Raw genomic sequence first — 15612 nt, forward strand, 5'->3', positions numbered from 1 at the left:
AAGACTTTTGCTAACTAGACCCCCATAAGACTGGTGACTCCTGGTAAGCTTAGTGTGTGTTTAAATCTATTTCCCTTCAGAATAAAGATGCTTGCTTAGAAGTTGCTGTGTGGTAACTGGTAACTGCTGGCGATACACTATTCATAGACTTCAGAGAAAGCAAGGCACAGGCACTGGCCTTTAGGCAGACTAGCTTACTGGGGATATCACAGTGTAAGGCAGGGAGCTGTGCAGCCTTAAAATCCCCTGGTCAGAAAGAATGGGACAAGGGTCCCTGCTCAGACACAGGTGATGGCTGGAGACCTGAGATATAACTGGGCACTAAATGGACCATGCGGGCAGGAGGAAATACAGATACAGTTCCCCTGGAAACTGTGACAGGCACCTAACCATGTTTCAACATTATCCTGAAACTGTACCAATCCTGCAGAGTTCAAAGCTTTTTCATGGTTTCATTATGCTCCTGTCTGCACTACAAAATGGAACCGTATTCTGGATGTAACTAAGTCCCTGGATATGTAGATGGGGTCTCTGTTAAATAGACATAGGTATCTTTTTGACCCTCAGGATACTTACATTAAATCCTGAAAGGTCAATGTTAATGGGAATTTCATCATCTTTGTCTCCTTTGAGTGCAATCTGATTCAGCAGGTGGTAGTAGGCTCTTGAATCCTAAAACAAACAATATAATAGTAGGGAATAAGCAAATATTTGCTCCTTTGAATATAGTATACTGCACTTAGGCTCTGATGCAAAGATCATTGAAGTCAATATGACTTGCACTGATTTCAGTGGATTTTGGATCAGGCCCTTAGTCAAGATCCACTTAATCAAGAAGGCCACTTCACTGAGACATTTCACATAGAATCAGTTTAGCCAAATGACATAGTGAATAGAAATGACTGCTGTTTAATCATGACAGAATAAAATTCTTCTTATTGGGAATGTACTAGCCAGTTCTAAGAGTTAAAAGATATTTAAGGCAGATGTTAAATAGGAGTGAAATTCTAGCTCCAGTCTTTTGATACAAAAGTTACTAAATAAAGTTTTCATAAAAAGAAAATAAAAATGAAATGATGTGGATCTCATTTTTATGAGTCAGAACAATATTTTAGTTAAGTCTTTTCAAACAGCTTTTTTTTTAAATGGCCTCTTCTCTTAATAGGCCAATTAACTTGGACAATAGATTGTGGACCAAGATGCCCCAGTTAAAAGGAGTCTATTTGTTTTATCATTCATTATATTTATTAGATGCAATGTTCAATACATGTTTTGCCTTCCCTGTTCCCTTAAAAACTAAAAAGAAAGAGGGACAAACCTGTCCTTCTGATAAAAGCAGCATATGTTAAAAATATTTAATACTTTTCCTGCATATTAAAGGTCATTTTGATTAGATTTGCACTCTTTCATTAAAAGAAAGCCAGTTAATTATTTTCTTTGTAAATAGTCTCTTCCCTAGTATTTCATAAAGAATACAGAGATAGCTACATAATTATCTTTAATGGTTATTCTGAAATTAGTGGAGGGAAGATGTCCATGGAATCCCCTCACTTATTACCCACAGGGAACACTTCCCCTTCACTTTTAATTTTAAAAGTGCTGTTGTCTCTTATTGGACTTAAATGCAGCACCAAGCACACTTTATACTGCCTGGCTGATACTAGAGAAAGGAGAAGGATACATCTACCAGCTGCCACAGTGGAGCCAGAGTGTGTTTCAGCCCCATGAAGTCAGTGAATTGAATCCGCAGCAAGGCACTGGTATGCCTCCTTTGTTGCAGGATTGGTTGGGACCGTAACTGGGAGGGATTTTCCTTGGATTGTGGGGCCAATAAGCACACCAGATGTGTCTTCTTTGGGAGTGGTCTCTTGATACCCCAAGCTGTGGTGGAGGGACAATCACCTATTGTTACAGATGAGCCAGATGATGGCTGAAAGCCACATTCTCCTCCTCACAAGATAACGAAGGTAAGTGAGGCCTCATGGGAAGGGTTAAAGGGCAAGGTGTAAAGTTGTGGATGGGAGTGTGCGATTCATCCCAAACGGTTCTAATTACAATTAGGAATTTTTGGATTCCTGAATAAGGGCTGCTATTTGGGCTATGTGGAAAATGCTTGGTTTGGGTTGTGTATCCTTAGTTGATACACAGCATCAGCAACTAAACAGTATAATCATGTGTGGTCAAAAGAATGTGCAGTGCTAGACACACTTGGTGAATATGTACCTATAAAAAGCAGATCACTAATTCTGGTCTCAATCTTTTGTTTTTAAAAATATTACATTTTGGCATGACTGTATTCACTTACTAGAGTGACAAATATATACCTTAATGTCTTCACTGAAGTTGTTGATTTTCTGCCATCCTGCATTGGCCAGATGATAGTTCACCCAACGTAGCAAGAGCTCTTCTGGGGAAAGTTTCAGTAGCTGCTCTAGTTCTTCCCCTTCATTTAGCAGAGCAATAAGAGCTAAAAGCGAATGTGAAAGAAAGCCGAATTATTGCTATCATGGTCACAAAACATTTAATCCCAAATTGCATACTTTATCACAACTGACACCAGAATAAGTATACTTTTATATGTACCTAGGAAGCCAGTGCCAATGGTTCCATCAAGGATGAGGTTAAAAGAAGATGTGCCTTAACTACAAGTGCCACACAGAAATTGATTAAATTATGTATTGATAAAAATATTAGTCATAAAGTGAAAGTATCAGCCCAATGTACTAACAGTAATTCTGTGGTCTGAAAACAGCTGCATTAAATTAAATAGATAGCAGAAAGCTAGAAGCAGTAGAGGTAAGAGTTCTTTGAAAGATGGCCGGTGTAAAGTAGAATGATTTTAAGACAAAAGAAGTTAGAAGGACAGTATAATGTGAATTCAGGATATGGGACTGGCTGCAGTCTAAAAGATTATGATAGTGGGGCACTGCAGAAGACAAACAGATGACAGGATGCCAAAGAAAATAATGCAAACACAACAAAGGTCAGTCAGATCTGGGACCAACGACCAACCAGATGGCAGGACTTCATATGTAGGGACATGACAGGGCTGGGCTTAAGGGAAGAACAAGTCCTGGACAGGAATGAAAGCTGAATGAAAGCTGTATTGCTCCCAACGTCTGAAAAGTTGGAGAGAGGGAGAGAGAGAGCACCTGACATTACTTCCTTTCTTACCTTCATTTCTGGAGATCTCAATATCAGCAAAAAGACCAACTTTAATGATCTGCCACAAGAGACCTAATACCAAGTGTGGTTTTCCTTCTTTTAGATCTTGTGATCCAATGTTGACCACTGTACAGCCAATAGCTGATGCAGAATTCAGGGCAAGATTTAGATTTTCCTAATTGAAACATCAACATTAACTAAATTAGCCAGTCAGTTTGTTAGTTTTAAAATAGTAGTCACCACCTTTGTTTCTTTTGTGAGTTTCTAAAGTTACAAAAACCAGTGCATTAGATGAATACTCAGATTAGGTTTGGTAATTCACTAGAATGCAATACAAAATAGTAGCATTGCTCAAAACCGCGTCCCTCTCAGATTTTGGACGGCACTTCAGATTCTTAAATCTTGGGTTGAGTGCTGTAGCTCTTTTTAGAAATCTCACATTGGTGCCTTCTTCGCGTTTTGTCAAATCTGCTGTGAAAGTGTTTTTAAAACAAACATGTGCTGGGCCATCATCCGAGACTGCTATAACACGAAATATATGGCAGAATGCAGGTAAAACCCTGCAATACTAGTTACAAAAGTGCCATGCAAATGCCTATTCTCACATTGTAAATAAGAAGCAGGCAGCAGTATCTCCTGTAAATGTAAACAAATTTGTTTGTCTTAGCAATTGACTGAACAAGAAGTAGGACTTGTAGGCTCTAAAGTTTTACATTGTTTTGCTTTTGAGTGCAGTTATGTTAAAAAAAAAAGTCTACGTTTGTAAGTTACACTTTCACAATAAAGAGAATACACTACAGTACTTGTATGAGGAACTGAAAAATACTATTTCTTTATCAGTTTTACACTGAAAATGTTTGTAATTAATAATATAAAGTGAGCACTGTACACTTTGTATTCTGTGTTGTAATGGAAATCAATATATTTGACAATGTAGAAATGTCCACAATATTTAATACATTTCAATTGGATATTGTTTAACAGTGCGATTAATCACGATTAATTTTGAGTTATCTGTGATTAATTGACAGCCCTAGTTAAAAACTCATCCAGGCTCTCACCATCTCATGTCTAGATTATTGCAACATTGTTTTTTCTGGCCTTGACAAAAGCAGTCATGCCTCACTTGTATCCATTCAGAATACTGCTCCAAAGATAATTCTCCTAGCCCATCCTTTGACCATCTCAACCCTCTCTTGAATGCCTCCTCTGGTTCCCCTTCCCTATTGCATCAAACATAAGCTTATTTTCTTCACTTTCAAGGCCCTTTTTGGCCAATCGCCACCCTACTTATCTCTCATTCACTATGGAACGCTTGATGCTAGCCTCCGCATAAACTCCCATAAAGCTACCTCATTATCCTCCAAACTCCTCCTAAAAACTCTCCTCTGCCATGATGCCTACAATTAAAATTGACAATGGTTAAGCTGCTAATACCAGTGCCTTTCATGATGACCAATATTGTCTCCTTGTAGGTTTCCTTGTACTCCATCTGTCTGCATCCATTTGTCTCTTGTCTTATATTTAGACTGTAAGCTGTCTGGGAGCAGGGGCCGTCTTTTGTCTGTTTGTACAGTGCCTAGCACAATGGAGTCCTGATCCATAGCTGTGGCTACTAGGTGCATGTTAATACTAAATAAACTAATTAATAATGAACCATGTCAGGGTGCTTCTTGTTTATCCAAAACACTATGTAAGCAATGTTTTGTCTGCATACTTACCTATGGTAGGTACTTATGTGGCTCTATCAGTGTAGTAACTGAACACTCGGTATGTAGTTCAGAAGTACAAAAAGGTGGTTTCAGACATTTTAAAACATATTTAGTGCTAACTCTACCCCTACTTCAGAAACTACTGAAGATGGGCTTCCATAATGAGTCCATCTTGGGGAAAAAAGATAACCACACAAAGAACAATTTACTTTGCTGATTATTTTCTATGGCTCATTTGCTCCAGTACTTTGCAATGCAGAGGAAAAATAAAAGCACAGAAATCACAAGGGAACTGAACAGTGGAGTACTCCTGGAGGGGAAATGTAACTATGTGATACCTCTCCCTTACCACATAGGCACCTGCATCATGTAAGCTTCAGCAAGACCTTCAGAGACCTAGAAGAACCAGGAGAAGACACTGACTAATTAAGAGCCAGCAGGCCACTTAAGAAGGCTTGCTTGCAGCTGCTCAGGGGTAGTGCTGGGTGAGATTGAGATGGAGGAGGAGCTAGCCCAGAGAGCCCAGGCCTTATTTTCAAGCGCTGCAACTGAGTACTTGCCTTTGTGGTTTTATCTGTTTCTTTAAAGGTGCAGACAGCCAAATTCTGAGCTTGTTGTTTCTATTTAATTTTTGAGAGACGGATAACCAGCTTATGGCACGGGCCGCCCTACTTCTAGCAGGTGGCCCAATTTAGGATTTAAGACAGGGAACATCAGCAATAGTATGTTTGGCACTGCAGAGAGTGCTAAGAAGCAGCCTCACTTGTGACCCCGGAAAGGGGAAAGACCAGGAAAGTAGAGAAGGTAGGTAGCAGCCAATGAAAATATTAAAGATCTAGAAGCTGAAAGGAGAAAGGTCAGCTCTGCATTTCATCCAGTGTCCTATGGATCTCCAGGAAAACACAAGCCCATGCAAGCAAACAATGCCACCTGGCTGTCTGACACCTTGAAATCCACACATAGGGCCTGATCTGCTCCCATTTCAATCTACAGCAAAATTGCCATTTAAACAAACCTATAGGAATAGCCTCCTGTAATATAATTAGGTTGTGCCAGAAAAGATGCCATACTTACAGAAATAGTGAAAGGAGTGAGCTTTTTCTTATTAATAGCTCTTTCATCAATTGTATCTGGTTGGGATAAATTAATCATTTTGCTGGGGAAGAAAAAGTCAGAATTTATTCCATCTCTCCAAACAATGGTACTTCAAACAAAACATTAGCATCACTTTTTTGTGGTAAGTCTAAAAGTGTTGCTTGATATATTGAAAGCACCAAGGTAAATTCCTATTTTTCCCCTTCAAAAACAACTTCCAATAAAACTAGAAACCATAAAACCTACATGGAAATAAGAAAGTGGAGTAGTCAGATTTATGCTTAGGAGTCCAGCTCTGATTGTATTGCTAACAAAGTTCTCGGGAAGATTCAGACAACTGCAGAATTGAATATATTTATGTTGAGAGCCACTCTAACACGAGAGTGTAAATCTTACAGCTAACATATTATACTTCTGTAGTGCCTTTCATAGAAGGGTCTCAAAGCCCTTTTCTATTAATTAATAATGAATTAAGCCCTCAGTACTCCTGTGACACGGGCAAATACCAGTTTTACTAATTCGGAAAACTGCAGCAGAGAGAAATTGGAAGACATCCTGCAAATCTGTAGCAGAGTCAAGAGTAAAACTCAGATCTTCTGACTGCCAGTCCTGTGATTTAACCACTAGACAATGCTTTCTAATATTAGAAACTGCAGAGATCTCTAATTATTTGTTAATGAGCATGATGGGAGGTACAATGATCTAAATTGTGAAGAGTCTGATTATTCCTGCTATGTGCATTGATCAAGACATAATTCCATTGCTTTAAAGTGGAAAACTCTCCAGCCAATCAGATTTGTAACACACACACAGTTATGCAAAGCACATCATTTTTAAATAGGACTCTTTAAATAGGTTACACTTAAAATATATATTCACTAAAGAAGGATTTATAGGAAAAGGATTTTCCCCAATCCTATGACTTGTTAGAAGTATTGATTAAGGGTCAAACCCTGGTGTTATTGAAATCAACAGCAAAACTTTCACTGATTTCAATGTGATCAGGATTTGACCTTCAGAGAACAACTTTCTTATTCTTTCTTTAGTTCTTGACTTACCAAAGGAGGATGCCATCTGCAAGTGACTTAAAAAGACTGGCATCTGATGGATTCATGGGAAGAAGATGCTTACAGTCAGGGTCATCTTTAAGAGCTTTATTTACCCAGTTAACAAAAGCAACTTTTTCTTCCTCTGAAAAACAAAAAAAATTAAAGACTGAGTGATCTAAAAGCCAGGGCACCATTAAAATCTACTATTATTATGGTGGACAAAATTATTGAACTGTCCATAGAATATCACAATGCTACTTGCCAAGCACAGTAATAAGGATAAAAGTATTATTAAAACTTATTACAGGAGTTCAGTGTCTCTGTGATTATGTTAAAGAGGAGTGGAATTAGTATATTTGAAATATGCCAGAGCTGAGCAGAGAGGACCTTGCTTAAATATGACAATAGACCAGTCTGCCCTCTACTCTGCCTTTCAGAAGCTGGCAGCACTTCTAAGAATTTGGTCTGAATTATTGTGTTATATTTAACCTTAGGAGATTTATGGCCTGTTCTTGTTTAAAACACTTTAAAAGAGAGACCCTTTCCCTTTTCATATCTAGGGGATGTGTACAGAACTCATTACTTGCATCTAAGAATGCTTATTAAGCCCATAAACAATCAAGCTACAATATCTGTATCTTCACTGGGTTTTCAGTTTCCATATAGTGGGTGCCTGCTCCTGAGAGCTGAGCAGATTTTGTCTGAGGCCTTGTCTATACTACCATGGTAAGTCAAACTGAGGTACACTACTCCAGCTACGTGAATAACATAGCCGAAGTCGACATAGCTTAGGGCAACTTACTGTGGTGTCTACACCATGCTGCGTCAATGGGAGATGCTCTCTCGTCGACTTACTTTACTTCTCTAGTTCCGGTGGAGTACCGGAGTCGATCAGAGAGCGCTCTGCAGTCAATTTAGCAGGTCTTCACTAGCCCTTTCTAAATTGACCCCTGCTGCATCTATCACAGCAGCACTGATCCCCGGTAATTGTAGATTACATGGCCTGAGACAGTTTAAATATTTCTCCACAGCATTGGATATAAACAAAGGAGTTGATGCTATAAGAACAGTGCATACAGACTACAGAGTTATCACATACAGAACTCTCAGCCAACACAAATTATCCATGTCCAATATGTAGAATCTTAATTGTGGTTCTAAATATCACAGGGAACTTTAAATTCAAAACTGCCACTTACTACCTACATTATGTAACTCCAAAAAATAACCTACTGTTTAAAGGCTCAATCCTGGAAGATGCGGCGCATTCTAGCTCTGATCCAGCAGAGCAATTAGGCACATGCTTAACTTCTGTGGTACCACTCTCGGGAATAAAGTTAAGCATGCACTTCAGTACTTGGGTGGATCAGGGCCAGTGCACTCAGGACCTTGCAATATTGAGCCCTAAATGGAAACCATCAATCTAGAAACTAGTCAATTTTAAAAAAGAAAGCTAAAAATCCTTTCAGGTACCCTACCTGCCCCTGAGTTCCTCTCCCATTTTTTTTGTGATTTTTTTTTTTTTACGATCACATTTTCCTACTTTTAAAAATTGTCTCTTTTGCATTTGCTGTGTGAGACACCCACACAAACAACAAGAATACAAAACAACAGTAAACCAAAACCTATAGTTATATACAGAAAATGATAATTGTACAAATCAGGTAAATAGGTGCACAATTAAAGATCTACACATGCAAACGCCTATTTACATGCACAAATGTTGGGTCTGCATGCACTAATAAATGCATATACACAAAACAGAGGCCCTTTGAGCACTACGTCCTAGATGTCTGAAAAGTTCTGTTTTACAAAGCCAGGAATGCAATATCCTTAAGAACTGACATTTATCAGGACAAGAGTAATGCATTCAACTGTATTTTTTTCTGAATTACATTTTCATTCCATCATATAAAATGACACCAAAAACCAAATCATTGCTGATGGGGCCCTCCTCTTCCCAAGTAGAAAAGTATAGGTGCCTTGCTATCTGGATAGCTCCAGGATGGCTTATTCTCTTATATACTCATACAGTCCTACTTTGACATATATTGTCAGCGAGTTATTTGGCAACTCATGATAAATGAAGGCAAAGTGTTGACAAACAGAAGGATATTGACAAATTGCAGGGAGTCCAGAGAAGCACAACAGAAATGATCAGGATGATAACAGGGAAAGACTAAAAGAATTGAATAAAGTGCATATATACAAAAAACTACTAAGCAGAGGACATAACAGTTTATAAATATCTAGCGAGTATAATAATCAAATAGAGAAGAATTTTTTACCATAGGTGAAGAAAGTATAACTAAAAATATTAGGATGAAATTAAGAAAGAAAATGTAGGTTGAATATGGGGGAAAGCTTCCTAAGTATTAAATTTATAGGCTGTGCAAAAATCTCCCCAAGGGAAGTGGTTGAAGTGCCATTGTTTGGTACATTTAGAACTAAACTGAACAAAGCTTTAGAAAAAACATACTGTAGTGAACAACCCTGCATTGGCAAGGAGACAGATTAGATCATCTAACAGGCTTTTCCCACCTCCAACATGTACTGTGCACTTTTTTTTAATTTTTGGTTCTGCACCATTGAAATGAAAATGTGGGTTCCCTTGTATACATCTCAACAGGAGTGTAAAAGAAAAAAACAAAACAAAACAGTTCACAGAACAGATTAACAAACCAAACACAAAACCTTAGTATAAAACATGCTACAAAAGGCTTTCTATTTTTAATTCTTTCTTCCTTGTAACCAGAGTTCTCTTTCCACTTTCTGCTCTGGCAAAGAAGTCTGACTTACCTTTGGGAGCAGCACAGAACTGTGACAAGCAAACTGAACAGTATAATCTCTACAAAACAGAGCCCTGGCATCTGTACTGCAGAGGTTCACCTTCTACTTGTTTGTTTCTGAGAATTTTTTTTTCCAATTATGGTTTTTCTTCTTTTTTTCTAGTGCTAAGGACAAGTGTTTTACCTGAATAAGAGTGCTGTGTCCCCTCACTGGAAAGTGGTGAAGTTCCCCCAATCGCTGTAATACCCTGTTTTTTGTTTATTGTTTTTCGGAATGATTTGCTAATATCTTTACTTTTCAATTCATGAATAACCTGGAATAGGACATAAAAGAAAGAGCATTTAATCAATTATCATTATCTTAGGGTGACTATTAAACTATCAACTCACCTAACTGTTGAAATATTGGTAATTTTTTGACTCTCTTCTTTGATATAGTACAATATAAGGAAGTTATATTATATTATATTTATTTATTATAAGAAGTCTGCTGGTTTTGTGAATAGCTAAGACTCTAGCATTACTAAACCATGTTTTAATCTCCAAATATTAGATTCACAACCCACAAATCTTTTCACAAATATTTTCATGTTTTGTTTTTTTTTAAACACTGTTTAAATCAAACAAAGATATTTTTGGGAAAAGACATTTTTAATATTTCCCCACTCAGTTTGTCTTGCTTCTTATACTAGGATGTTATATGTCACTTACAGAGATGCATGTTATTAGGGAGATAGTTGGTACATCTCTCCATGCACAACAGTCATAAAATACTAACACAAACATTAAAATTATGACTAAACTTTCCACCAAAATAAGGAAATTGTCATATAAAACTGATACTCTGTACTGTATTTACCTGCTATGCCTAAGTGTTGTAGGGATCTCAGACTTGGTTGTGAAGTTATGTGCTATGTGGGCTGCAATATTGATACACAAGTGTTTAATGGTTCAGTTATGAACCTAAGTAAATTAGAATTTCCAGTAGAAATGCCAACATACCCTAGCAAATTGTAACAAATTGCTTGTTTTATTCGTATAAAGAGCTGCAATACTGTAGATTCAAAGCAAAAATTGCTTGCTTGCAAAAAAATAATCAGTCTGAAGCTGTTTGATTCTCACAAATGAAGCACTCCAGCCACTGACCCATGTAAAAAATTATGGCTCCCCTGCGGATTAAAAATATTTTAAAATATAAACAGTCCTAAATATGGCACAGTGATTCAGCGCAATAGTATAGGCATCTTGTATCACAAACAGGATTTAAAGGCTGGAATTTATAACAACCCAACTTTGTTTAAAGGAAGGGCCGAACTGACAGTTCTTGAAGGTGAGGGGCACAGACTGCTTCCTCTGAGGAGGCAGAAAAGGGCACTCATCAGAACCAGCTCTGAGTTCTCACACCTTGCCCAAATTAAAGCCAGTAAAGGGGAGAAAGAAAGTTTGAAATATTATCTCATCTTATGAAAGATCCCAGCAGACACACATAGGGATACTTTATCCAGCACGGAAACAGGAGGAAAAACTACATTGTTATGTGAGCACAGTGACCTATATGACCAGAAGCAAATAATATTTTATCTAATTGAAACTGCAGAGAGATTTTAGAGTCTGAATGTGATTACAAAAGTTGGAATTTGGCAAGGACACCACGTTAATGTGCTACTCTTATGAATAGTACCATAGGATCTTAAATGACTTAGAGATCAGGACCACAGTTTTACATCTCCTTTGAAAGACAGCACCTCCAATAATATGGTGCTTCTTTGTACTGGGCTGGAGCATTCTTTGGGGTATGGTTCTATACTCTATTCCCAAAACTGGAACCCAAAGACCACAATGAGAGCTAGAGAGAACAGGTCATGCAGTGTAAAAATTGTATGCCATTTAAAATATTTATTTATATTCAGTAGTGCTTAGGCACTCCAGCCATTTTTAGGACCCCACTGGGCTGCGCACCGCAGAAACATCATACAGAAAGATGGTCCCTGCCCCAAAGAGTTTACAATCTAAATATAAGAAAAGAAATAACAGGTGGCTACAGACAGACAGGCAGCACAAGAAAACAGACAACACTAATCAGCATTATGTAGGCTGTGGCACCAGCATGCCAGCTGCTTCTCTGTTGTTATTTGTTAAAGCTTGCTCCTTTACGAAAAGGATAGATGGAGACAGCAATTTCCCAGGATTATGCTAAAAACAGTTATTGAAGTGGGGAAAAAAATAGAGATAAATGATTTTAGTATTCTTACAAAGCTTATTTTGGAGTGGCCAGTTGCTGCATAATAGTCAATCAACTATCATGCTGTCATAACTATCCTCCCATTCACACCTCAGTGAAGGTTTATAATTACTATATATGCTGCTCTTGAAATATTCTCTGGCAATTTAATTTAATTTTGCTACCCTATTCCATCATCTTAGAGATGCTGGGCACTTTGGAGAGTTCAATCTCCTATTAGGCAAGGTAACTGATCCTTCAAAGTTTATACAATACCTTGAATATGTAATATGTTAGAGAAGAACTAACACTGGGATTTACAAAGGAGCCCAAGGGAGTGAAGCACCCAATGCCTATTGAATTTCATGCTACACATTGTAAATCTCAAAGTGTTGATTTTCTAGTGCCCTATCGGTAGTTGTGGTCCTTCAGAACACTGAACCCCAATGAGCAGTACTGGAGGAATGACTTTCCTATACCCTTGAATAAATATTGTGAAACGGTCCTTTCCTACCTCCATCCCTATAGCATAATTAAATTGCATGGCTAGTGCATACCGTACACAGGACCTGGTGGTGTTTTCTGTATGGCAAACCTACACTATGTCACAAAATATGCTCTTTAAAATCCAGTTTCATAATTATCTCATACTGCATGTATAGCCTTCTGGTACTAAATTCAAATAATTCTGTCTTAAAGGGTAGCCTGAGAGGACTGTCTTACTTACCGATACAAATTCTTCAAAGTCGATTTTCCCATCTTTGTTGCTATCTGTTACTGCTATAATTTTTTCTACAATCTCTCGCACTTTGTAGCCAGGCAAGGGAAGGCTTGCTTCTTTAAAAAGATCTTGAAGCTCATAATCACTGACATACCCACTATTGTCAATATCTGTAAAATGCAAACATTGTTTTTATTATTTTTTGCTTTAACACAAGTACCAAGCAACAATCAAGGGGAAGGAACATTTTAGCAGAGTGATAGTCTAAAATGATCAGAAAGTAAGAAATCAGATTACCATCTAGAAGCACAACATTCATTTCAGAGAACATACCATATATTAATCACAAAGGAATACACATAGGTTAGATCCTCAGCTTGTGTAAATCACCATATGGTGAAATCAATAGACTACACTGATTTACACCAGCTGAAGATCTGGTCCGTACAGTTTAAGTTGTTATTTGTTACACCTAGAGGCCAGGGCCCAATTGTGCTATACACTTCTTAGGCACCTTCTTAAATTTTCAAGGTAAAGACACAGCAAGGTCCAGGGCCGTCCTTAGGCATAGGCAGCATATGCGGCTGCATAGGACACCCAAAAATTTGGGGCACCCTTGGGTCTTAGTGTTCACCCTCCAGCCTCTTCCTACCCCTGTTCTGACCCGTCCTGCAGGCTTCCACCACAGCTGGCTGCTGCAGCCTGGTGAGTCTTCCTCCAGAGGGGATCTAGTACAGTGGTTCTCAAAATGTGGTCTTCAGACCACCAGTGGTCCGCAAGCTCCATTCAGGCGGTCCACGGATAGTTCCCTCTGAAGTGTGCGCCTGGGTGGCAGCACACGAGAGAATGAAGGGCCACCCACCTAATTAGTGGAGCCGCGCAGGCGTGACTCCACTAATTAGGTGCCTGGACCCTGGAGAAGACATGTAAGGTGAGGTGGTGGCCTTGGGGGGGATAAGGGATAGGTGGGAGGGGGCAGTGGAGTGAGAAGAGGGGGTGGGGGGAATTTGGGACGTGCAGGGCTGCGGCGGCCAGAGAAAGGCAACTTTCCCCAGCTCCAGGGCTGTGGGTGCCAGGGGGAGACGGCCCTTCTTCCCAACCTCAGCTCTGTGGCTGCTGTGGCAGGGGAGAGACCCCCCTCCTTCCTAGCCCTAGCTTAGGGGATGCCACGGCAGGGGAGAGAGGGCACATCCATTGCATCAGAAAGGTAATTCTACTGATATTAAAATATGAGTTGTGTGCTTTTATTTATAGAGCAAAAAAAGTTAATTATTAAGTTTTTTTTTATATAGTGCTTTTATCGAAAGCACTTTACAATAGTTAGCTAATGGTACAAACAACATTTGGAAAGATCATTAAGTGGTCCACCGAGACTCTAAGCAATTTTCAAGTGGTCCACGAAAAAAAAGTTTGAGAACCACTGATATAGTACTTAAAAGTGACAGGTTTCAGAGTAGCAGCCGTGTTAGTCTGTATCCTCAAAAAGAAAAGGAAAAGGAGTACTTGTGGCACCTTAGAGACTAACCAATTTATTTGAGCATGAGCTTTCGTGAGCTACAGCTCACTTCATCGGATGCATACTGTGGAAACTACTTAGTCTCTAAGGTGCCACAAGTACTCCTTTTCTTTTTGCGAATACAGACTAACACGGCTGTTACTCTGAAACCTGTCAAAAAGAAAAGGAGTACTTGTGGCAGCTTAGAGACTAACAAATTTATTTGAGCATAAGCTTACACTGTATGCATCCGATGAAGTGAGCTGTAGCTCACGAAAGCTTATGCTCAAATAAATTTGTTAGTCTCTAAGCTGCCACAAGTACTCCTTTTCTTTTTACTTAAAAGTGAAAAAGTCTTCCACCCTGCCAGACCTATTAGCACAACACTGAAACTGTTAAAGAGCCATTCAAGTGGTAATGAACACGGCTGTTACTCTGAAATTTAACAGGCATTTACCAAACCCCAGGTATATACTGTCAGTTTCTGAATTTACTGACAAAAACAGTTGTGCATTACTGTAATATTTACTCAGAACATGTTAGTCTACAGGACCTTAGTTTAAAATTTGCTTTAAAAATATTTCATTAGTGTGATGCTGAAGGTTATAAAATCACATCTCTAAAAAATCCTTGCATAGATGCACAATCTGAGTATTCATCTTTAGCCTTAAATACTTGGATCTTCAGACATATAGTTTTTTAAATAAATCCTTCAAAAGACCACCCTTATCTAAAATACACATGTGAGCCCAGGCTGCCGTTGGGCATAGGGACACCAGTTTCATAATACTGCATAGTGCTCCATAAATCCTAAGGACGGCCCTGGCAAGGTCACAAACTCTTATTAATAGCAAAAACCTTGGATTTTGACTAGTATAATTTATATCCTGAGACTATGCCAAAATCCTCTATCAGCTTCCAAATAGAGTGGATGGTCTGTTATTAATTCTCTTCTTACTTACAAGATGTCACTTGCATACAGTAATACCTGTAGTTTATGCCCTAAATTCAGACTTGATGTAAGCAGGTTCAAAGAGGTAGCAACTACTTGCACTAGGTCTGAATTTGGACCTCTGTATTTTGTCTCTTGCCCTATATCTGTTGTTTATTTCTAATGATGGTGGTGAGACTGGCCCCTGAAGAATAAATCCAATCTGGCCCATGTCTATTATATTAAAAATGACCTTGTTTAACCTGTTAGCTAGCTTTGTTGTGAGGGATCTGTACTGCTGCATCCTCTTGTCCTCCTGCTTCCAGTGGACACTATTACGTGTTGGGAGTCCTTTTGAATATGCTATAACAAAGTACTGGAAGATTTTCTATGCAATGAAGGGTCTGACCTGGTTTCACCAGGCATTAGAGTAT

At 38.7% G+C, this 15612-nt stretch overlaps 1 protein-coding gene across 2 annotated transcripts in view; it reads right to left on the reverse strand.

Moving 5' to 3' along the window:
- Positions 1–15612, reverse strand: part of PLS1 (plastin 1) — an 85395-nt gene that overhangs the window by 26563 nt on the left and 43220 nt on the right. For both annotated transcript variants that reach the window (XM_074963834.1, XM_074963835.1), the window contains exons 3-9: positions 12759–12922; positions 9995–10124; positions 7031–7163; positions 5952–6033; positions 3175–3340; positions 2325–2467; positions 577–672 (exon numbers count right to left, since the gene is read on the reverse strand). In XM_074963834.1, coding sequence (XP_074819935.1) covers positions 577–672; positions 2325–2467; positions 3175–3340; positions 5952–6033; positions 7031–7163; positions 9995–10124; positions 12759–12922 — 914 coding nt within the window. The remainder of the gene's footprint in view (positions 1–576; positions 673–2324; positions 2468–3174; positions 3341–5951; positions 6034–7030; positions 7164–9994; positions 10125–12758; positions 12923–15612) is intronic.

The sequence above is a fragment of the Natator depressus genome, chromosome 9 (genome assembly GCF_965152275.1).
Source record: "Natator depressus isolate rNatDep1 chromosome 9, rNatDep2.hap1, whole genome shotgun sequence".
NCBI lineage: Eukaryota > Metazoa > Chordata > Testudines > Cheloniidae > Natator > Natator depressus.